Here is a 24,789-nt window from a genome sequence, read left to right as displayed (position 1 = left end):
TAGGAAAGAGGATAGCTTTCACTTTCACAGTTCACTGTGTGTGTGTGTGTGTGTGTGTGTGTGTGTGTGTGTGTGTGTGTGTAAGATTAATCATCCTCTGTCTAGCCGTGTGATATTTAAACCTATAGACAAACTGAGAACCGAGAGATACGGAGACAGACAGAGAGAGAGAGAGAGAGAGAGAGAGAGAGTGCAGAGAAAAAGGGAGAGACAGACGGAGAGCAAGACAGATACAAACAGGGAGAGACAGGTAGAGAGACAAGGAGAGAGAGAGACAGAAACAGAGAGATTGAAAAAGAGAGAGACAGAGAGAGACAGATAGACAGAGAGAGAGAGACAGAGAGCAAGACATATACAAACAGGGAGAGACAGGAAGAGAGACAAGGAGAAAGAGACAGAAACAGAGAGATTGAAAAAGAGAGAGACAGACAGAGAACAAGACAGATACTAACAGAGAGAGACAGGTAGAGAGGCAAGGAGAAAGAGAGACAGAAACAGAGAGATTGAAAAGGAGAGAGACAGACAGAGAGACAGAGATGGGGGCAAAAAGTTGGAGAGACAGACAGAAAGAGAGACAGAGACTGTAGGGGATACAAAGAAAGACAGGAAGAACAACAGACAAAGTCAGCGAGACAGATTAAAATTGAGACAGAGAGACAGACAGACAGAGAGACAGACAGTCTGGTCGTTATGTTCTTTTGCAGTCTGTTAACATTGACACTTTAGTTTTTTTGGGACGCTGCAACTCGAGGCAGGCCTGGCATCAGATTCTATAACACACACACACACACACACACACACACACACAATAGTCTGCTTTATAAGGTGCCCACCAATACCATGGCAACCCCTATGTCCTTAGCAAGAGAGGTTGCTGTATGCCAAAAAAATGCCATGGTAACTTCAGGGGGAAAAAAAAACGATGTTGTGTTGCCCAGAAGCGTTTGGAGGTTATTAAGGAGAGGAAAAAGCAGGCGCGAGCAGAAAGAGGAGAAAGTGATAGTGTGGGAGAGAGAGAAGAAAAAGAAGAGAAAGTGATAGTGTGGGAGAAAGAGAGAGAGAGAGAGAGGATTGACATTTAGGCATGTTCGGCTTGTAGACTAATGACGTGTCCAGTAAAGAGAACAACAAAAGAGAGAGAGCGAAAGAGAGAGAGAGAGAGAGAGAGGGAGAGAGCGAGTGAGAGAGAGGGAGAGGGTCAGAGAGAGAGAGAGGGGCAGAGAGAGAGAGAGAAAGGGGGGGGCAGAGAGAGAGAGAGAGAGAGAGAGAGACTGAGGGTCAGAGAGTGAGAGAGAGAAGGGGGGGTTCAGAGAGAGAGAAAGAGAGAGAGAGAGAGGGTCAGAGAGAGAGAGGGGGGGGTCAGAGAGAGGGAGGGAGAGAGAGAGAGAGAGAGAGAGAGAGAGAGGGTCAGAGAGTGAGAGAGAGAGAGAGAGAGAGAGAGAGAGAGAGAGAGAGACTGAGGGTCAGAGAGTGAGAGAGAGAAGGGGGGGTTCAGAGAGAGAGAAAGAGAGAGAGAGAGAGGGTCAGAGAGAGAGAGAGGGGGGGGTCAGAGAGAGGGAGGGAGAGAGAGAGAGAGAGAGAGAGGGTCAGAGAGTGAGAGAGAGAGAGAGAAAGGGGGGGTCAGAGAGAGAGAGAGAGAGAGGGTCAGAGAGTGAGAGAGAGAGGGGGGGGGTCAGAGAGAGAGAGAGAGAGAGAGCAGAAACACACAACTGCAGCTCTGTGTGTTAGTCCTACACTCCATACAAACTACATATAGTGTGTGTGTGTGTGTGTGTGTGTGTGTTTGTGTGTGTGTCTGTATACATATCCCATATATAGTCTTTTATTTGCATGTGTGTGTCACGTTACTCAGAATTCTATCTCATGTGTGTGTGTGTGTGTGTGTGAGACTGAGAGGGATCAAAATGATCTTGTCATGTGACGGAAACCCCCCGCAGTGTAAACTCCTCTGTTCTGGTGAGCCGCTGGAAAAAGACTTTACTGACACTGGAGACTCCTTCCATAAACCATCCATTCACTTCATTCCCACTGTTGCTATGGAAACGCTAACATGTTTATAAGAAGGATTCGGGAGATGAAATAGTTGAGTTATGATCCCATTAATGTAAATATGTGCGAATATATAAAGCACAGGGGGACAACTTGGGATTTGTGTGTGTGTGTGTGCTCAAGGTTATGTATGAAGTTTAACAGACCACAGATTTTTGCACCTCTGAATCACAGAGGTAGCTCACTTTGGTTAATATCCCTAGTGAATGTGTGTGTGTGTGTGTGTGTGAGAGAGAGAGAGAGAGAGAGAGAGAGAGAGTATGTATTTCCATATTGCCTGGGGGTGATGTGGCATGCTGCTCACTCTCAGCTGTGTGTGTGTGAGTGTGTGTGTGTGTGTGAGTGTGAGTGTGAGATCAGGCATAGGGTAGATTAGACCCAGAGCCTGCTTCCACAAAGTGCCCTGTGTCGTGCTCTTTAATTCCTCCAAATTAGCACCCTAGTCTTACCCCCCTCCTCCTAGCACACACACACACACACACACACAGACCAAGTTGTCCCCCAGTGCTCACAGTACTCTCTCTCTCTCTCTCTCTCTCTCTCTCACACACACATACACACACACACACATTCAGTATGATACACATGTGCATTCTGTCCTCCTCTAATCGACACATGTGATGTACAGATGAACATACAATACACTCACACACTCACACACACACTCACACACACGCTCGCTCGCTTAACACACTTTCTCACAGACTTCTTGCCAATTGGACCAATCTGCCATCTGCATTCATGCTGCTTTTTTCCCATTGAGGTTGAAGCATGTTTGCAGCCGTCACACACAATGCAGTCAACAGCCCGGCGACATTACAGCGGGCCTTAACGACAGCCGAGAGCTTTATTCCCTTAATGAGCCATCTTTTTCTCCCCCTTTACCCCATACATTGTGCCGGGTGGAGATAAGCCTGGGGCCTGCGCTGCTTCCAAAAACCTTCCAGCGCTAACGGTGGGCCGGTTGCAGCGAAGATGGCGACGTATAGCCGTGTGTTTACGGCTAATTGGTAGCGCCGGTGCTAGCGCCCGGGCCGCGATAATGAGCAAAGATATTAGCGGATCAAAGGGTGTGAGGTTGTGTTCATATTTATTCAAGCTGAAGGATAAGTGAAAGTTAACGAAGGGGAATTAGAGGCAGGGCATGTGACAGAAATATCCTGAAGCCCATGACACCACGATATTCAGAACCGCTACCAAACTAAAGCGTCTTAAAACAATAAAAATGGAGTTTCCTCCTCCTGTTGTTGTTGTGTCCATGTTGATGTTCAAGTGTCTTTATCACGTCTCACTCCACAGAGGAGGTTAATATGAAGCTGATATGAAAGCAGACACTCTGAGCTTTAAGAATTTGTAGAGTTTCGTAAGTATTTCTGTTTTATCTAACCTACTAGAGGCGATATATTCATGGAAAAGTTCCAAATAAGCAAAGTTTTTTTTCCACAGAAATGTTTGTATCTTCAGAGTAAATGTTGATCTCAAACCCGTTTCTGCTCTCTGAGATGTTCTCCAAGTGCTTGTTCATCTAAAAAGCAGCTCAGATTTCTTCTTCAACCAGTAAAATTCTGTGTAAGGTTCTCCAACAGAGGGAAAAACACACGACTAAAGCACACTGAAAGCCGACAGACTCGTTTTAGATCAGACTCACAGCCTGAACATCATTCATTACTAATCATTATACTGATTGAAAATGTCTCATAAGTCCAGTTCTGTTCCACCGGTGTATTGGTCAAAAGTGCTGTGTGTGTGTTTAGAAGGGTTTTATATTACCACTGGTAGAGGCAAAAAAGTGACAGGAGAAACTTCATCTAGTTTTGTGATGATCAATTAAGACATTAGATCATAAGCTTCGTCTATGAAATGTCTTTACGCCGATCAGGCATAACATTATGACCACCTGCCTAATATTGTGTTGGTCCCCTTTTTGCTGTGTATTCTGACCCCTTTCTATCAGAACCATCATTAACTTCTTCAGCAATTTGAGCAACAGTAGCTCGTCTGTTTGGATCGGATCACACGGGCCAGCCTTCACTCCCCAGATGCATCAATGAGCCTTGACCACCCATGACCCTGTCCCCGGTTCACCACTGTTCCTTCCTTGGACCACTTTTGATAGATACTGACCACTGCAGACCGGGAACACCCCACAAGAGCTGCAGTTTTGGAGATGCTCAAAATGACAAAATGTTCACTTGCTGTCACCCACTAACAGGTGCCATGATGAGGAGATCATCAGTCTTATTCACTTCACTGGTTCTTTGGAAAGTTTGCAGGGGTTTTTCCTGAAAAACAAACCAGTGTGATTTAATGTGTTGATTTCTCTTAAACTTTTACGAAGCGTCGACAGTTTACACGTGTTAGTGACTAAAGCTGTAAGTAAATATTTTGGAGGATAGAAGGGAAATGACCTACTGTAGCAGCTAGAGAAAATGCGTGGCAAGGTCACTCGAGACAGTAAGATTTCCAAAAGTTTTGGCTCCCTCTGTTCCGTCCGGTCCGGTCCGGTCCGGTCTGGTGTAGTGGTGTCTGCTGTGGTGGAGATGATACGGAAGGAAGAAGATGAGGCTTTTGCACTAGGATTAGGATGAAGCCAATCGTGTATGGAGTAAGATAGCTTTCTGTCACTGAAGGGGATTAGGAACATTTTCATGGTTTAATTCACAGGTTTAGTATGCTACTATGAGTTTGCATGAAGTGTGTGTGTGTGTGTGTGTGTGTCATCAAGCAAGACATGATGACTGTTTGGGTGTTCAGTGTACTAATCTCCTTTCTCCCGAGCATCTGGAGCACTGGGTGTGCACTCACACACACACACACACACTCACACACACTCACACACACACACACACATACACACAGAGCTATCTGGGATGGCAGAAGGCCTGGGCAACAGAGTTTGCCCAGTGTTGGCACCACGGCTGGTCACTGGAGCTTATAACACAGAGGTGTGTGTGTGTGTGTCTGTCTGTCTGAGCTCCATCTCACTCTTCTGTACTGAAGAGTGTATCGAGTAGAGACAAAGATTTTGTTCAAGGCAACTCTTTCTTTCCTTCTCTCTCTCTCTCTCTCTCTCTCTCTCTCTCTCTCTCCCTCTTTCCCCAGATGCTCAGGTCAGACTGCAACAGCTGGTTCTCCATTTGCTGCGACCAAGTGTTGCCACAGATTGGTGTGTGTGTGTGTGTGTGTGTGTGAACCATTTTATCGATTCATCATAAATATTCATCACGTCATCCACATTTTCAGCCAAAACGGTTCTCGTTTAGGCCGCTTCACACCGTCTTCCTTTCCCCGTTCCTGTTCGTTCTCCTCTACGACTACTTTAGCTTTATAGCCTGGGGGGGAAAAAACGGAGGAGAAAAGTTGAAAATGCTTTTTTCCGATATCGTGGAGAGGACGAGAGGGGACGGATGAAGGATGAGAGAGAAAGCCAAGCAAAAGAGGGCCAGGAATCTCCAATGAGGTGCAGAAAGAGAGAGAGAGAGAGAGAGAGAGAGAGAGAGAGTCGGGTGTTGAAGATAAATGAAAGCAGGGTCTTGGCCAAATAATTAAAAAAGAAGGAAGGAATAAAAGAGACTGAGAGAGTTGCACAGTCAGAATTAATCCTCCTTTTATCAATCAGTGAATAATGATCCAAAAACAAAGAGTTTTTCTCCTAAGCCCTCTTTATTAAAAAACTTGCCAATGCCAATTGCACTCGAGTCTTTTCCACAGGGACACAAAGACAATTTGCATCACAAAACTTCAAGCAAATACAGATATCATTTGTATTGTAGGTCTGTGCATGTGGAATTTGGCTTTATTGTTGCGTAATATATCGAACTAATAAACATCAACCGCTCACATTTTGCAGAAAAAGAACGAAACACTAAATGAAGTTTGTATTTTTTTAATCTAAAAGGTAGCACTCTTTTGTTTAGCCCTGATTCCGTCCTCACTCACTATATTGCATGTGTCCTTTCATGCTAACCCACGACTTTGGCTATAAGCATTTCCCCGACTCATCCGACGCCTCACACCTCGGCCATCCCGTGAATCCCCCCCGTGTCCCCTAGCTAGGGCGCTGACCCTCCAAAACCCCCCCACCACCACCACCAGGCCTCCTTCCTCATCTGGAAGTCCAAACCCCATCACAGTGCCAACTGCTATGTCTGCTCTCTGGAAGCTTCTAGAAGCTGGACGATTGGCCGACGCCAGGCGAGGGTTCGGTGAACGATATCCGTCCCGTCCAATCGGACGAGTCCAGACGTGCACTCACGTACAGGATTGCTTCTGTCTGATGTCCCGACCAATCGCAGAGATGAAAAGGAGCCAGGAAGGCGGAGCTTCTCTGGAGCTGGGATCCAAAATGGTGGCTGGTTCGTTTAAGGCATGATCCGCTGGCACAAAATGGAGATGATTTTCTCCTTTGGCTGGGCTGTAAGTAAAGGACAGTGTTATACCACATAAAGCCGGCCAGCTGACTAACAAAGCCACAAACGCTTGCCACAATCCTGAGGCCATAAGCTATGTGTTCTGCTTATAAGGTCACGGTGGAAAATGACCAAACGTGAGCTGGCATTTTGGGCGAATGTCACCGTGTAGGTCTCTAAAGGGTCAGCGGTCTGATTTTCAGCTTCGGGTTAGGTTTTCGAAGTGTGGCTTTTTAATGATATTTTTTATTTCTTTGGGCTAGACATCACGTTACTAGCATTGGTCATTTAAACGTGATGAATCCTGGAGCTTCGTTTGAAAATAAACATATACTGTAGAAATGTGTGAATGGGGGAAAAATGGATGATGTGAATAAATGTACTGCAGTCAACTTTTCATAATATAATAATGTGTCATTTAATAATGTGTCATTTAAGATCGTAGAACGTCCTCGAGACAGGTTCCTTTTATCGATTTCTGTTACAGCAGCTAGACACTTCCAGTCTCATAGATCTCCTTCATCTTAAATGTGACTACCACACCGTATCAATGATTTATGGTCATTATACAGCGGGTTTATAAAATCGGTCTATTAGAATACAACAGCTATTCAAGTCCCTGCGAATGGCTTGTTACTATAGCAACCTGAGGCAAAGCTATGACTGTCATTGTTGTTGTTATAAGGATATAGATCTCCTTAAGGGAGCTAGATTTATCTACTTTTTTGCCATTTTTCCTGAATCATGATGGGGAAACCCTCGGGAACGGCAACATCTACACTGGTTAGTCACCTTAATGATGATGTAACAGCCTCGATACTATGACGGTCATTAATTATTAAGAGACAGGTTTATAAACTCAAATTCACCGCCATTTCATCGTTGCTGTCGGTTATTAAATCTCCGCTGTATTACCAATGATCTAACTACATCTGCAGGAGGAAAATTAAAGTGGAGCTTAAACGTAGAACCCTTGAAGCTTGTTTACGTTCTTTACAAAATAAAGGTTCCTTAACGGTTCTTTGTCTTTGGAGTGTACGGTTCTACGAAGGAGCTTTAACATCTATGGAACTTTTAAACCACACAAAAGTGGAAAAAGGTTCTTTAGACGATGGAAAGGTTCTTTATGAGAACTTTATGAGAAATGATTCTTTTAAGCACCGATTACTGAGAGGTTCTTTCAGGAACCAAAAACACGACACCACTGAAAAACCTCCTTTTTGGTTCTTCCTGCAGTGTCTCAGAACTGAGTAGGAAGCGAAGTTCTCTTAACTAGCCAAAAGACGCCTGGATGATCTGTTGTTATGTTCCCTGGAAGAGAGATAGAGCACTAGTTCTGATCTTGTTGGTCTCCCAGTGTGTCCAGTTTGACCCACATGGATGGATCGATCAGTGATGGACTTCAGCTCTGTTGACGATCCATACGGACCGGAACATGGCGATGGGAATAAGGCATCAAGCCTTGTTCATTACTATTAGTTGGAATTGTCCAGAACTTTCATAAAAGCTTTAAACCTCACTCTTAGCACACGCTAGCTCCAGTCTAAAGGAGCGGAGGAGCTGCCAGAAACGTGCAGACTGGGGATCGAAACCGGTAACCCCGTGGTTTTCGGGGTCTGAAACTCAAACCTGCTGGAGATAGTTTTAGTAAATTGAGCAGCAGTCACAAAGACTAGACAGCGGACTTACCGAGTGTGATTATAGTCTGTGTAGTGAGCCAAGAGAGCAGATGAACGTGAATACACTGCGGATGCCTGGAGGGGGGTGAAAGCGGGAGCAGGAAAGGGACAGATGATGGGACATGTGTGTGTTTTATCAAAGAAACTCTCCGGTGGATAAGTGCTCGTCTTTAAAGAAGAGCCAGGGAAAAGAGATGCGTGTGGGTGTGTCCGTCTCTCTTAGGAGTACATGGAGTACATTTTTGTAAAAAAAAAAAAAAATCCATTTTGTCCTTGACTTTTTTATTTTTATTTATTTTTATTTTATTATCTGTTTAAAAACAGGTGAGTGGATCTGCAGAGCTGCAAAGTGTAATCCAAACTGAGTTCAGCGATAAGCATCACGTCCTCTTATCAACTTCAGTAATCACCTGTAATGTAGCAAAGGCCCCCGGTTACCTCCTCCGCTTCGGGTCCGGATGTTCACGCCGAACAGAAAGACCTGACTCCTCCTACCATCCACGAGCCTTAACAATCCAAGCCCTTTTGCTGCTCTTCAGGATAGAAATCTGTCTTCTTTTTTAGATTCAGGGCTTTCTTGTTGATCTTCTTGCCTTTTTCTGCTTCCCGTGTGAACTCTTCAGCTCAGCGTAGCTTGTCTATTATAGAATGCTAAGCGGAGCTAGCGTACATGCAACCTGTATTGCGCCACTGCTTTATTTTTTAGACACAAAAATAAGAGGAACATTTCAACAAGCCCAGACTCATGTGCTGGCTTAATGTGTTATGTGTTTTATGCTAATTTAAAGGGAGACTAAGTGCAGTAACAGTTTTCAGGCTCGAGACACTTCAACTGAAATGATACTTAAAGGTGTGGTGTCATGCTCTCCAGCTCCCCCTGCTGCCTGTCCGGTGAACTGCAATTAGAATCTTTCTTTTCACTACAGTCGAACTCTCGACTGAAATGACCTTCACTTTATAAACGTGAGGTGCTTTTTTTAGAGAAAAGCGGCTTCTGCTTTTCGTTCACTCTGGGGGCGGAGCTAAATTCCGGGTCAGAAAATTTTAAACAGAATCCAGAAATGAAGAAACTAAACACTCATCACATGGCATGTTTTGATAAGGCATATTTAGAATAATATAGTCAGACTGCTTAAAAAAAAATACAGATTGCAGCTTTAAGCACGAGGAAATAAAGCTTGTCTCTGCTTTAAGGGCATCACATCGCTTAAGCTGTACACATTACATATATTTAACAACTCGATAAAGTTTGAGGCATGGCATGTGAAACTGTTGCTAGCTCTATTAGCCTCCCAGACCACAGCTCCTCTTGCCTTAATGAACCTTTGAAGAAAAAGAAATTAAGTAATATGAAGATTTTCCTTCGTCACAGATATTTCTAAGATGTTCCTTATTTGGTCATGATACTGATTGTGGTCTTTATCTTGGTGTTGAATCTTTGCTGTAGTTGAAGCTGGATAAACCTGTTTCACATTTGCATACACTGATCAGGCATAACATTATAACCACTGTGAGCTGAAGTGAATAAGACTGATGATCATCATGGCACCTGTTAGTGGGTGGAATATATTAGGCAGCAAGTCAACATTTTGTCCTCAAAGTTGATGTTAGAAGCAGGAAAAATGGACAAGCGTAAGGATTTGAGCGAGTTTGACGAAGGGACAAATTGTGATGGCTAGACCACTGGATCAGAGCATCTCCAAAACTGCAGCTCTTGTGGGGTGTTCCCGGTCTGCAGTGGTCAGTATCTATCAAAAGTGGTCCAAGGAAGGAACAGTGGTCGACAGGGTCATGGGCGGTCAAGGCTCATTGATGCACGTGGGGAGCGAAGGCTGGCCCGTGTGATCCGATCCAAAAGACGAGCTACTGTTGCTCAAATTGCTGAAGAAGTCAATGCTGGTTCTGATAGAAAGGGGTCAGAATACACAGCGCAGGACAGGTCAGCAAAAGGGGGACCAAGACAATATTAGACAGGTGGTCATAATGTTATGCCTGATCAATTTATAAGTACTTTGTAACTCTTTCTGAAGCAGTAAAATAGCTTGGAACAAGTGAGATAAAATGGTGAGACCAAAGAAAGACAGGAAAAATTGCGAACTTGTCGTTAAAACATATCGTTAAACTATTTTGTTATCACTGAAGCTGAGAACTAAAACGAAACTCCATCACAAGCTTGTGTGTTTACACTGTAAATCTTCAGCAGTTCTGTGTGAAGGCTCAATTCCTGAGTTGAACCGAAAAACAGCTGAGTCATTTTTGGTTATTTTTGTACTTGCTCCTCAATCTCAAGTGAAAGCATCAGACACTGTCTTTTAGCAGTTACAACAAATCCACGTGCACCATTTTCAGCTCCACTCTTAAAGACATCTGTGTGTGTGTTTTGTAATTATTATTATTAAAGACAGATTACAGGTTGTTGGTGTTGAAATATCCAGTAATAATCTCTGACTCGGTGTGTGTGTGTGTGTGTGTGTGTGTTAAGGCTTACATGAAACGCTCCTACGCACTTGGCTCTCTCAGGCATCCTGACACCACAATCTATAATCACGTGCAATAAAAACGCTAGAACGTCGTAAGATCAAAATAACCATCTATGAAAATGTTTTCCCAAAAACTTTCCCAAAGCTTTCTGCTCCTTCAGTAATAACGCCACTTGAAAGGCAGGGAGGCGATCCGCACTGTTCACCACAAAAAGACCGACAGCAGTTATTTCATTACAGCATGAATATGTACAGAGCTCAGGTTCAGCCTGGACCCAGGGAAAGTATTAAACACAGCCGAGAGCAAAAAATAAATAAATAAATAATAATAATAATAATAATAATAAACACCAAACCTTTTCATAAACACAACATGCAAACGTGTGTTCTTACGCTAGCGTGGTGTATGCGCCCTGACAGCATGCACGTGCGTGCGTGTGTATTGCATGTACTGTTTTAATACAGCGTGCACTGCATTAACACAGCGTTCCTGTGTGTCTGTCTGTGTGTGTGTGTGTGTGTGTATATTGCATTAACACAGCGTGTGTGTGTGTGTGTGTGTGTGTGAGAGAGAGAGAGAGAGAGAGAGAGAGAGAGAGCTGCGGTCATATTAACATGTTTTGTGGTCAGCAACGGAGCGCGAGACTCTCATTAGCGTGAAACCCCCGCGATGCGTGCGTACCGACGCAGCTCTCTCTCTCTCTCTCTCTCTCTCTCTCGCGTTCTCTTTCTCACTGCTTTTAAATGCGCGCGCACAGGGGTTTGGACCGCGGCGTTGTGTCGCGCGCCGGAGCATATTATCGCACTGTTAAATGAAAAAGAAAGAAAGAAAGAAAGAAAGAAAGAAAGAAAGAAAGAAAGAAAGAAAGAAAGAAAGAACAAGTAAGAAAGCCACAAGAGGAACACGGTCTCATAAACATCCAGATGTAATTACACCCAGTTTAATCAGGGCTCCTTCATCACAGCCGCTAACTTCAATAAAACACAATATTGACCAGTTTAAAAGAATTAGCAGCTCGAGATTGTTTAGACAGAACAAAGGGGCTGATGGGAAAATGTAGAAAGCTGTAAGAGAAAGCAGAAGCTGAACCCAGGAGTGAACAGGTGCCGTGTCCAAGGATCGCCGCTTATTTACTGAAGAAACTAATGGTTTTACTGGAACCAGCAGCTACACAGATCCACCACACAGTTAAATCTCCTCTATCAGCAGCCAACACTTTCTACTTTACACACTGAACTGCGTTAGAGGTTTTCCCCGGAAACATGTTTGTAGAGCTGTGAGGCTCAGCTGTTATTTATCTTTAATTCACCATTAATTAATCAAGTTAAATTTACCGCCACAATATTCGGGTTGTCTTGAATTTATTATTATTTATTTTTAAATATCTAAATATGTGTTTGTAAAAAGAAATATTTAAAGTAAACAGCTGGAACAAAATACAACACGTACATATTCTTTTATTTTATTGCATTTTCATTTCACACACTATGATTAAAAACGTAAAATAATGAACTCTTACAGCAAAAACAAATAAAATAAACAAAACGCAAAAATTAATCGATATTTATATTATTTACGTTCAAAATGATTTGTTTTCGGTAATACTTTGCATTATGAAATATAATCTAGATTATAATTCACGTGTCTTCCATTTTTATTACCGCCTGAAAAGCTGAAATTGTGGGTTTTATTTGATTATATACTCTCAGTAATTTCAATTTAAACGAAAAAAGTTATTATGAAGCCAATTTATTAATCAGTCAGATTTTTTTCTCCTCGAATCTTGACTGCTTTATTTTCTGTTCAGATTTAAATAAACAGGTTTAACTGGGGGAAGAATGAGTGTTTAAATGGGTGAATTATTACAAAACAAATTAGAAATTTGAAAAAACAAATTGTTTAAAAATATTTAGTGATTTATATTTAAAAAATAAAAAACAAAAACAAAAACAGACCTTTATGATATTTTCTGAAACAGGAGGGATTTTGGGGGAAAAGCCACCTTTTCCTGAAAAGGATAACAAACATAATCGGTGGATGAGTTTATTATTATTATTATTATTATTATTATTATTATTATTAATAATAATAATAATAATAATGATAATAATAATATTTTCTAAATGACATTAAAAATGTGAACAAATTAATTCCAGCTATTGTAACTCCAAAAAAATTCATTTAAAATAACAAAATTAAAACAAATTGCAAATAGCTACACAGACATAAAATTATTATTATTATTATTATTATTATTATTATTATTATTATTATTATTCAATTTAAATATAAACAACAACAACAACAACAACAACAACAATAATAATAATAATAATAATAATAATGTGACTTGACCTCACATTTCTTTCCACGCCATTAGCAGAATATTTATTTAGTAATTATGTGGAGTTTATTATGTGGAGTTTATTATCCCGGGTGTGGTTCATCCTGCTTTATTTGATCTGCATGATGTTCTGCCCCAAAGACCAGGCACGTGCTGTTTGCTCCGTTAATAACAAAGTAATTACAGCAGAGCTGAAATGAAAGTGCGGGACTGGAACAGTGTTTATAGATGCGAATAATTATGGGCTCCTGTCAGCTTCGGAGCCGTCACGAGCTTCTTGACGAATATCACGGGGATATCTCTGACAGACCTCTTACTGCTGACAAATGTTTACAGTGAGAGGTCACTGTAACTGTCAGTCACTCTCCTGGGGTGTTTTTTTTCCACATATGAAAACGCAAAAAAATAGTCACGAGGTCACGTGTTAGGAAGAGGATTGCTGTGTGTGTGTGTGTGAGCGCGCGCGTGAAATAACAGCCAACAAAAGAGTCATGGCTCATTCTGCTTGAAGGCTAAATAAATAAATTATAGCGAATAGAAATTTTATATATTTATTTATATATTTATATAAACACAGAATACCTAAATACGAAGATGTGCAATATTTATGTTTTTTTTTCTCTCCCTCTCTGTGTACACACCTCTCTTTCAATGTAAGCGCAATCAGCCTGGCTTATAGCCTAAGCCATAAGTCTGATGACGTCATAGATTTTAAGCAACACTTACGTCACTATTTGATGGCTAAGAGGTGAGTAAACAAATCATAATAAAAATATAAATTTGCGCTATATATTTTGTGCAAACATATGTCTGTGCTTGTGATTATTTTTATGCCTTGCTTCTAAATTTGTCTGGATTCAAGAGATATAAGTTGTAAATATAATAAAATATATATATATATATATATATATATATATATATATATATATATATATATATATTTGTATGTATAATATTTTATTAACAGTGTGTGTGATGTTTATTTATTTATTTATTTATTATTTGTGTGAGTGCTATCTATCTATCTATCTATCTATCTATCTATCTATCTATCTATCTATCTATCTATCTATTTATTAATTATTTTTTGTGTGATATTTATTTATTTATTTATTTATTTATTTATTTACTTATCTATTTATTCTATTTATTCAAAATGTAAGAAAAAAAACTTTTTTGTTTGTTTTTCCCTTTCCATATTTTTAGACCTAATTTTTAACAATTTGTAATTTGTTATTTATTTATTTATTTGTTTATTTATTTATTTGCTAGCCAGTTTCTTAAAGGCCACATAGTTTCTGCACTGCACAAGGCATTGAACAAGAAAATTATAAATAATAAAATTATTATTATTTTAATATTAAAAAGAGCTGCTACTCAACAGAACTCCAAAACGAACCAATGTAACGCTAATAAAATGTTAATAACCGAATATCTGTACGAATAATTATGATCTGTTCGAGCTGAGCTGACCACTGGCTCTCCTTCTGATTAGAGACATTTTATAGTCTATAAAGAGTGAATAAAGTTACAGTGAAATAAACATGAAGCCTGCCAGAAGAGCAGATCAACTCCAGCTCTTTTAAAGCCTATAAAAGCCTGTTCATAATAATAATAATAATAATAATAATAATAATAATAATAATAATAATAATAATAATAATGACAGACTCGTATATCCTGTAAAAACCGCCTCAACCAAATGAAGTTCATTGTTATTATTATTATTATTATTATTATTATTATTATTATTATTAATACACTGTTATTAACGCGTTATAAGCTGTCACGGTGTTTATGACTGACCTTCAGTGAGATCTTGGGAGTGACAAAAAAATATTTAAAGTTTGTAAACGCTTCCAGGAGCGGCAATTTTCTGCTTGTTTTCTTATGTTTCTTTTTTACTTTGGTTTTATTTTGTTTTTACACGTAAAATTATTTTCTATGTAGGTGCACGTGGGCGCGCGCATGTTGCTCGGTAGTTCCGCGTAGCCCGTGAATTAATGCCCAAAGCTAAACACACACACACACACGCACACACAGAGGACAGCCTGCCAGTCGCGCGCGCGCTATTAATGGTCGACCAGTTAGCGCTCCTTACCGACATTTCGGTTTTCGACAGAGCAAAAATCTTTTTTTAATTTTTTTTAAAAGTTCAGTCCGGGACTGTCAAGATTTTGTGTGTGTGTGTGTGTGTGTGTGTGAGAGAGAGAGAGAGAGAGAGAGAGTGTGTGTGTGTGTGTGAGAGAGAGAGAGAGAGAGTGTGTGTGTGTGTGTGTGTGAGAGAGAGAGAGAGTGTGTGTGTGTGTGTGTGTGTGTGAGAGAGAGAGAGAGAGTGTGTGTGTGTGTGTGTGTGTGTGTGTGAGAGAGAGAGAGAGTGTGTGTGTGTGTGTGTGTGTGTGTGTATTGATAGACTATTTTGTGCGCTAATGCTGCTGATTCCAGTGTTTAACGTTCTCGTCTCGCGCATGCGATAGAGGAGGTGTTGAAGGAAAATAGCGTCCGTTACCGTAAAACACACACACACTCACACACACACAACTAATGAGAGAGAGAGTGAGAGAGTGTGTGTGTGTGTGTGTGTGAGTGAGAGAGAGAGAGAGAAGGAGGGAGGGAGGGAATGGGGGGGGGATTGACAGAATAGGGAAAGAAGACGGAAAGGAAGTCGTGAAGAAGACGACATGAAGCGAGAAGAGTCGTAATTTCCATCTTTAATACTCACCGGTGCGCTTTAGGAGGCGCGTCGCCGCTCAGCGTGTGTGTGTGTGTGTGCGTGTGTTTCATTTATTTATTTATTTATTTATTTATTTATTTATTTATTTTTCATTTGAACACCGGAAGTCGCGCGGCTTGTGGTTGCGTCGCCGAAGTGCCACGCGCATTTGCGGGAGCGCGCGGTGTGCGGTGTGCGGTGCGGTGCGGTGTCCTGTCACGGAGCTTGCCGCCGCCGCCGCTGCTGATGGTCTTCGGGATGAAGACGCAAGACAGTGAAGCGGAACCGTGCAGAAAGTTCGAGGTCGCAGATTTTAATCCGCCTGCGTTTCCGTTCTCCGCCTGAGAGAGAGAGAAAGAAACCAGAGAACGAACTTTATATAAAAGAAGAAGAAGAAGAAGAAGAAGAAGAGGAAGACGAGACGAAGAGGAAGACGGAGAGACTCTGGGCTCGGGGCCGACTTGTTGAGTTCCTTTCTATCGCTTCCGGTATCACCGAAGAAACCGAGAGCCGTGCACCCGTTCACCCTCTCCACTGGGCGCTCTTTCTTTCTTTCTTTCTTTCTTTCTTTCTTTCTTTCTTTTAGGGGAAATGGGTGTTTGAGACTGTTGGCAAATTCCCCTTCACAACAATGGTACGTGATATGTGAATTAATCTCTTTCTCCCTGGTGCAGCTCAGATTCCCAGACAAAAACAAAAACATAAACAAAAACAAACAACAAACAAACAAATCGGGGCTGGTCTGTAATCAAATCAAATCATTAATTATGACTTATTATATTCTTATAACTTGTTTTATTCCTCTTCCCTCTTTGTATTCGAGAATCTTTGCGAGACAGTTACATCACTGTCTCAGATAGATCACCAGAATGTAATAATCTTTAAAGTAAAAAATATAATCTAAGAAAATAACCATAACAGTAACACACACACACACACACAAACACACACACACACACACACACACACAAACACACACACACACATTACTGCCATTGAAGTCGAGCTCATTGTCCTGGCTGCTTGCTTGTTGTACATCTTCTCTAACTTTAGTGTGTGTGTCTCAGGTGGACGTGGTTCAACTTTTTAAGAACTAAAAATCGTCCTTTATTCATGCATTAAATTTCTATCCACTTCCCTAAAGGTTCTGAAAGATGTATATAAATGCTAATTCAACCATAAAGCCTTTTAAGCTAAAATTCTTAGGTTAGTCATGTCATTAAGGTGTTATAATATGTAATAACACGTGTTATAACTGTCACGTGGGCTCCGTCGTTGTTGTCGTTGCTTCTAATCCTATTTCCCTCCAGCGCTCCAGCCCTATAGGTGGCTTATTGTATGAAACACTAACAGAATTTTGCGGTATTTATTTGTCAGGCTCCTTTTATTTCCTCCTCCTCCTTACTCGGTATTTCCTTTATATTTTTTTCCCCCTTTTCAACCGCAGAAGTGTTTCAACTGGTTTTTTGGCATTTGGTTTTAATCAAATGTTTAATCAAATGTTCCCTTTCCAAAGACCTCCGAGGACAGATCGACACACCCTCGCAGGCAATAAGTCAGGATCTGAGTCTGTAACTGAACTGGCCTTCGGCAAGCATTTTTTCATCATGACAAACCTTATTATTTCATTATTTTTTTCATATATATATATATATATATATATATATATATATATATATATATATATATATATATATTATATATATATAGAGAGAGAGAGAGAGAGAGAGAGAGAGCAGTTTATTTTCTATTCAGAGCGAGCACACCTGGAAGCAACGTGGTCAGGAAAAGTGTAAGAATAATTGGATACGGAGATGAAGAAGCTCAGGGGCTGAGCCACATGGACAAGTTTGGGTTTTGCATAAACAGTGAGCTCTGGAATAAGATCTGGCTGGGGTGGGGTGGGGTGGGGGGGGCATTGTATTCGCTCTAGAGCTGAGAACTTCTTCTGTTTGTTTTGTTAACACTTTTTTTTAAACTTTCTTAGGTTAATAGAGTGGAAAGGATACGAGTATGAGTAGCTGAATTTTGTCTGTTTATTCAGTGGAAACTTTCTTTAGCTTTCTAAGGAATATATATATATATATATATATGTATATAATCGTAGTCAGAATGAAAACAACGCCAGAGTTATTATTATTATTCTCTTTATGAAGATGATGATGATGATGATTAGTAGTAGTAGTGTTGCTTGTTTTCTCTCTAAGGCCTCAGACCATTCAGGCCTACAATCTGGACTCAAAACTACCGAAATGCTAAGTGAGCGTTTATTCGAGCGACATACTGTATCTCCTTCTCATTGGTGGGGTTTTTTTTTCATGCACGTTAGCGTTGGGCAAATATTCTTTGCTCTTTTCTCAGACAGACAGATGACACGTGGACTCGACTCAGCTTGACTTCCAGAACATTCTGTGAGTTGAACCGATCTGGCAGACGCTCCTCGAGCTGATAGGTCGACGTGGTTGTCTCGGTGCCACGGTTGTCGTGGCGACCGTGTCCTGCGGTGACGGCGGGTAGCCGCGTGAACTCGTTTCTGGCTGCAAAAGAAAACTTCGAGAGCGAGGGAAAGTTTTCTGGTTCGTGTGTCTGAGCAGCGGCGTCCGTAACGCCGGCCACTGAGACTCTCTCTCTCACACACACACTCACACACACACACACAATCGCTGTGTGTATGTATAGATAGATGTGCAGGGAGAGCAGGACCTGCACCTCAGGAAGACGTCGAAAGCGACACACCTGTGTTTCCTCTGGCGTGTGCAGAGAGCTGACCCGAGCCGGCACGAGCCACAGAACTTAAACAAAAAAATGAACATTTGAAATTGAAATGCTGAGGTGCAAAGTGCAGAGCAGGTTCTGGCACAGCTCGAGCTTTTTTAGAGCCAGAAATCTGAAGTCAAACCCCCCAAAATGCCTTGCAGTAATTAGCGGCGTCGTGATCGTTCCATTCTTCCAGCTCATGTGAATCTCTCTCTCTCTCTCTCTCTCTCTCTCTCTCTCTCTCTCTGAGTCGTTCCCTCTGAGACGTCGGTGCGAGAAATCACGTTTTTCCAACACTTCTCCCCGAGGTGCTCCTGGCAGACGCACAGAGGAAGAGAAGGCCGCTCTGTCCTTTCAAATAGCCTCCGTTCTCGTTTTTTTCCCGCCGTTCTCTCTGTTTCTATCTCTCGTTTGAAGTGCTGGCCATCGCTGCCGTCTGTCCGTACGTTGCCCATCCACGTAAACAATGGAACGAGGTAACGGATGGCCGTGTCGTTTAGAGAGAGAGAAACAAAAAGACAACAAACAAACGGCAAAAACTATGGGACGAGTCGTGATTGTTTAACGGCCAAACGTGTGTGTGTGTGTGTGTGTGTGTGTGAATGCATGCATTGTGTGCAATAGAGAGAGAGAGAGAGACATAGACATTCCAGTTAAGACGACTTTCACCATATGTTCATCCACATACATCCTCTCTCTCTCTCTCTCTCTCTCTCTCTCTCTCCCTCTGTCCCATCAGGAACTATAGCTCGAACCCCTCTCATTTGATTCCATTATGGCCGACCAATTAAACGTTTGAAACAAAAGGCTGGCATTTACTGGCAGGAGAAAGGAAACCTGTCGCAATTAGCACATTTACATACATTTCTATTGACTCCAATTAGGTCACCAGCTCCCACAGCCCTCTTTGAATCACGCTCCCTCTCTCTCTCTCTCTCTCTTTCTCTCCTCCGCTGCGCTGCCGAGCCTCTAAAATGTTAATTAAGGAAGGGGAACTCCAGATTCTGGCTACGGCTCAGCCATATGGACCCTGCATATGCTCCATATATATATACACGCACCATATATAATTAATAGTGTGGTTCTCTAAATGAGCCGAACTGGCATCTGGTACCAAGATATTTTTTTTTCTCTCTCTCTTGTAGGTTTTTGCTAAAAATCCACAACACCACCAGCACTGAATCCGCTCAGAGACTCTAGTAGGAGCTGCTTTCACTCGGCCGGGATGCTTTTTAATAAGCGACGATATTGAGTGGTTTTATTCACCCAAGCATCCGAAAAAAGGACGAGTATCTAGAATTTATTTCTGGTGCGTTTCAGTGTTTTTGTCAAGTTTCCTCGACATGGGTAGTGAACTACTTCTCCAGTCACTGGCTTAATAATTCATGTTGATTCTGTTTGGCCCTGATAGAGCACTTCCACGCTGTAAATATAGATCCAGCTCCAGCCCGGAGGCCGAGCATCACAATTAGGACACGAGACAAAAAAACCCATCATAAATCAGCACTTTTATCCCAAGACCTTTGATGAATAAAACCGCTGGCTCACTTTTTTTTTGGCGAGAAGCAAGCCTTTTATTCTCCGGGTTTTGGAGCCGAAGCTAACATCCACGGCCATAACGGCCCTCGTGCCAGGCGCTAAGACCTGGACACTGAACAGCCCAGGCCAAAATGGCCACCATTTTTTTTTTTTGGGGGGGGGGGTCGTAATTCCCGTCCCTTCGCTATAAGGCATAATAGACGCGTGGAGAACTCGACGCAACTCTGTGTAGCATAACGTAGTGACGGAGGTGATTAGAACGCGCCGGGTAAGACGTTAGCATGGCGCTGCCGAAGCCTCTATAAAAACGCATGAGAGAGAAACGGGAGCGCTAACCTCTCATTGGGAGGGATATGAATAGCCTTTGTTTTTCACCACTCCTCTGTGCCAATGGCTGGAACTTATTATGAGGTTGTGTGTGTGTGTGTGTGTGTTTTAATATGTAGGCCTATTTATGCATAAAACCCATATTTGTGGTTAGTTTTATGTGAATGTGTGTGTGTGTGTGTATACACGTGTACATCTGCGCCTATGCATGAGCACATTGTCCTTTTCTTCCAAATGCGTCTTCATGTATGAAAGTGTACGTGTGTGTGTGTGTGTGTGTCTCATCTGCTTCTTCATCCCATAAGGGGCATCAGTGTGTGTGAGAGAGTGTGTGTGTGTGTGTGTGGTTCAGTGTGTGCCAGGTAGGTGGTGGTGGTGGATAGCTGGTTGGTGGATGGTTTTTGGCTCGGCTGGACCGGTACCAGGTGCGGTTTCTGTGTCCATGAAAGCTGTGAAATGCAATAGGATTTCGCAGGATTTTCTGGCTATGCAGTTCGCCGCCTTTTATTTTTTTTTTCTCCAAAGACAAAGATTTGGCCTCAACCTTTCTCTCTCTCTCTCTCTCTCTCTCTCTCTCTCTCTCGCCTCTCTAATGCATCTCACAGCATACAAATGAACCAGTCTGAACGGAAAGGTGTCCTTTAAAGGAAAAAAACCCCTTCTCTGAACCCAACTACACCCGAGAACCCGACAGAACCGGAGAGTTTACCGAAGGTGTCGCTTGTGAAATGCAGATTTTAATTTATTTATTTATTTTTTTATACGGAAGTATTTTATTCGCCATTAATCTAGAGGGTGTGCAGTAAAAGTAGCTTTTGATTGTGAACATATGGGGCTCTCTTAGTTTACAAGATCAGATCTCATTTACATAGTTGTTTTCCCGTACGCTGAGATGTCTGATGTTCGGTTATTTAACCCTTTTGTACCAGTACGTTGACGTTCCAGTCCATCAGCGCAAAGGAAATGGACATATGGGACATTTTCAATCGGTATAATCTAATGAATGATTTTATTACCGTGAGTCTGATCTAAAACGAGTCTGTCGGCTTTCAGTGTGTTTTAGTCGTGTGTTTTTCCCTCAGTTGGAGAACCTTACACAGAATTTTACTGGTTGAAGATGAAATCTGAGCTGCTTCTTAGATGAACAAGCACTTGGAGAACATCTCAGAGAGAAGAAACGGGTTTGAGATCAACATTTACTCTGAAGATACAAACATTTCTGTGGAAAAAAATGAACTGTTTCTATAAACTTTTCTATAAATAGTAGGCTACGGAAAAACAAAAATATTCATGATAAACTATTAAAGTCCTGAGTGTCTACTTTCATATGAGCTTCATATTAAGCACCACTGTGGAGTGAGACGTGATAAAGACACTCAATCATCAACATGGACACAACATAAAACAGGAGGAAACTCCATTTCTTTTCACTTCTGGGAAAATATATAGCACTAATGAAGCTTAATATGAACTGCAATGTCCAAACCAACCAAGTGGACAAGTCCTAAAAGTATTAAAGTAGTAAAAGCTCCAGTCTTCTGCTGCTCCAGTGTTGCACTGACTAAATAGATGTACTGGTCATGGAGCACTAGTTAAGTGTGTTAGCTTAGACTCTCAGGAAAATGACTAACATCCTCCTGCTAAAAATGTTTCTATGGCACATCATGTCATTGGCTAATGTTTCAGAAGAGGATTCAGTTTCCTGCCCTGTCCAGGATTTGTGTTCGACCGTGAGGTGACTCTATCCTAGTGCCTTCCATTCAATCCACTGAATTTAATATGATATGATACAATACGACTTATTTGTATGAGGAAGAAATCGATCTTATGATCGATATGTACCTAGGAAAGTAGCAGACTGTTTTTTCACCTGATTTCAGTTTGATTTGCTCACATTCCAGAGATGTTTATGGCTATCATATGCTTCACCCGAGGCTTCAAACGTCTGCTCAGGGGACTTTTTAATACAGTAGCTGATAGTAGATAGAGATTAAGCCCCACCCTCTCTGACCACATGAGAGAGATTAAGCACCACCCTCTTTTACCACACAGGCATTTTATTTCTGGCAGACACCTTTATCCAGAGCAACTTACATTTTATCTCATTTTATACAACTGAGCATTCAAGGGTTGAGGGCCTTGCTCAGGGGCCCGAGCTTGGTGGACCTGGGATTCAAACTCAAAACTTCTGATCAGTAGTCCAACGCTAAGCTGCCACTTCCGGTTCTGGTCTCTTGGACCCACAGATAGCTGAAGAAGTATTGAAACATTGTTCTGCGATCTCGGTCCAACAGGTTTTCCACGCGTCGGGTGTTTCTCCTTTTAAAGATAATAATCAGTTCATGATTGATGTGTCGATTACTACTTTCATCCAAATTGTTGGACTCCTACTTTTCGTAGAAATAGTAATCATAATACTACAAGACTGTTCCACGCGATTGAACTGAAGTTTCCATATGCTAGCAGTTTCCATATCCATGCTAACGGTCAAAGTCCAGCTGAGTAAATCTTATAGCTGGAGCTCAGATATCTTAACAGTATAATCGACATCATGACCATTTCTTTCTCTGGGATTCTCCTTAAACACAGACCTGAGTAAAGCTGAAGGTAGTGACATCACTGTGTACCATTACAGCACCTTGGTATAAACTGTAGGCTCCGCCCGCTAAAGTTGGAAAGTTGCACCATGATATGTTTTCATTTTAAATTAATTTCTAATTCAATGCTAATCTAATATTTCTGCCCTGGATGTCCGTATTTAGCAATGAGATTAGCTTATCGACCCCGTTTGAAGCAAAAAGCTGCAATTTCTGTACATGTTTAATGAAAAAACAAAGAGCTACATGAAGCTCACAGGTCTAGAAAGCATCATGCCCCTCCGTGCCTCGGCTGATGGTCTACAATTACACTGAACATTTGTGTAAATTCGATTCTTCAATCAGCGAGGTGCAGAAAGGCCGTTAAACACGGTGTTAAAAGGGATTTTTAGAGGCTTTATGTCTTAAGACTCGGCCTGTGTGTGGTCATTTGTGAGCGTCTGAGAGCGATAGATAAGAGCAGCTGTGAATCGTGAAATGAAGTGCCTCTCTGTTTGACTTGCAGGCCACGGAGTCGTATCTGGTGCATGAAGAGGCGAGCCGAGGAGCCGCGCTGCCCGAGTGCTTCCTGGTCCCAGACACTTACAGGGTACGAGACGACTCTCTTTCTTTCTTTCTTTCTTTGTTTTTTTCCCTTCTTTCTTTTCTTTTTTTCTCTCTCGGTGTCTCTTTCGGTAGCACATCCACGAATACCATGAACACGTCCAGGTCTCTTCATCCGGTCAGTCAATTCTACACTAATTCAGTACGATGAGATGGTCAGTTTCACCCCAGCACAATCTGTAGCTAGCATCAATACTTCAATCTCACTGACCCACCACTTCACATATTATTAAAAAACATGCTGATGTCACAGGAAGTAATTGATTCAGTTTGGCTCATCACTGTGCCGAGTTTATTATTTCTGATATATATTTTTAACTCAATATTTTAATTTCTCATGTCTTCATCAGTGAAGTGTGTTTGTCTTTTCAGTAGGTTAGATTTCTCTTCTCTTCTTTATTAATTCCTCGTCCTTGTGAACATGTAAAGGAGAAAATATCCTCAGCATTTTTATTCTGTTTTTAACGAGGCACCGATGTATTCCTGGTGTCTGTGTGTGTGTGTGTGTTATGAGGTCCGTTTCGGAAAAAATGGCATACTAGTGCTAGGAATCTCTCACGACCACGGCCGCAATTCCAATTTAAGCAAAATAAAAATAATTTTGTGCTTTGTGATGTGTCTCGGTTTTAAATTTTTAGATTTAAAAAAAAAATTTGTATATCATTGTATAATATTTCTTGTTGTTGCTCAATAATAATAATAATAATAATAATAATTTTGATAATAATAATAATAATAATAATAATAATAATAATTTTGATAATAATAATTTTGATAATAATAATAATAATAATAATAATAATAATAATAATAATTTTGATAATAATCATAATAGTATTTTTATAATAATAATAATAATAATAATAATAATAATAATAATAACAACCATTAAGACGTTCAAGTTTTCCTCCCCGAATCAGTTGATATAAAATAGAAGAAAAAGTGAAAAAATAAACAAAAAATCTATCTATCTATCTATCTATCTATCTATCTATCTATCTATCTATCTATCTATCTATCTATCTATCTATCTATCTATCTATCTATCTATCTATCTATCTATCTATCTATCTATCTATCTAATTGTTATTCTCAGTGTCTGAAAGCCACTTATCCCGTGCATTAGCTTCTAGATATTTATGTCATCATGTTATACTCAGTGTAGTGAGTGTAGTGTACAGAGTGAAGATGAAACTCTGTGATTAGTCTTGTGTAATGGAGTGATGGATTTTCTCATAGTTCACCTAGAAACTGGGTTAACGGTCATCACTGGGAAAACGCTGTTGTGGGT

At 41.2% G+C, this 24,789-nt stretch overlaps 1 protein-coding gene and 1 long non-coding RNA gene across 8 annotated transcripts in view; one reads left to right on the top strand and one right to left on the bottom strand.

Annotated features, from left to right (window-relative positions):
* Nucleotides 1–1,588: 1,588 nt before the first annotated feature.
* On the bottom strand, nucleotides 1,589–15,818 carry LOC131346724 (uncharacterized). The gene is made up of 3 exons (XR_009203660.1): nucleotides 15,685–15,818; nucleotides 4,462–4,578; nucleotides 1,589–4,331 (listed from the first exon to the last, which is right to left on the bottom strand). It is a non-coding gene; the product is annotated as an uncharacterized LOC131346724 (long non-coding RNA).
* Nucleotides 15,819–16,179: 361 nt separating this feature from the next.
* nfixa (nuclear factor I/Xa) overlaps nucleotides 16,180–24,789 on the top strand; it is a 118,877-nt gene continuing 110,267 nt past the window's right edge. For all 7 annotated transcript variants that reach the window (XM_058380297.1, XM_058380300.1, XM_058380296.1 and 4 more), the window contains exons 1-2: nucleotides 16,180–16,309; nucleotides 23,401–23,484. In XM_058380297.1, coding sequence (XP_058236280.1) covers nucleotides 16,307–16,309; nucleotides 23,401–23,484 — 87 coding nt within the window. In that variant the 5' untranslated portion in view covers nucleotides 16,180–16,306. The remainder of the gene's footprint in view (nucleotides 16,310–23,400; nucleotides 23,485–24,789) is intronic.

Source organism: Hemibagrus wyckioides, linkage group LG26 (assembly GCF_019097595.1).
Source record: "Hemibagrus wyckioides isolate EC202008001 linkage group LG26, SWU_Hwy_1.0, whole genome shotgun sequence".
NCBI classification, from domain to species: Eukaryota; Metazoa; Chordata; class Actinopteri; order Siluriformes; family Bagridae; genus Hemibagrus; species Hemibagrus wyckioides.
This window is presented reverse-complemented; position numbering and strand designations above follow the sequence as displayed.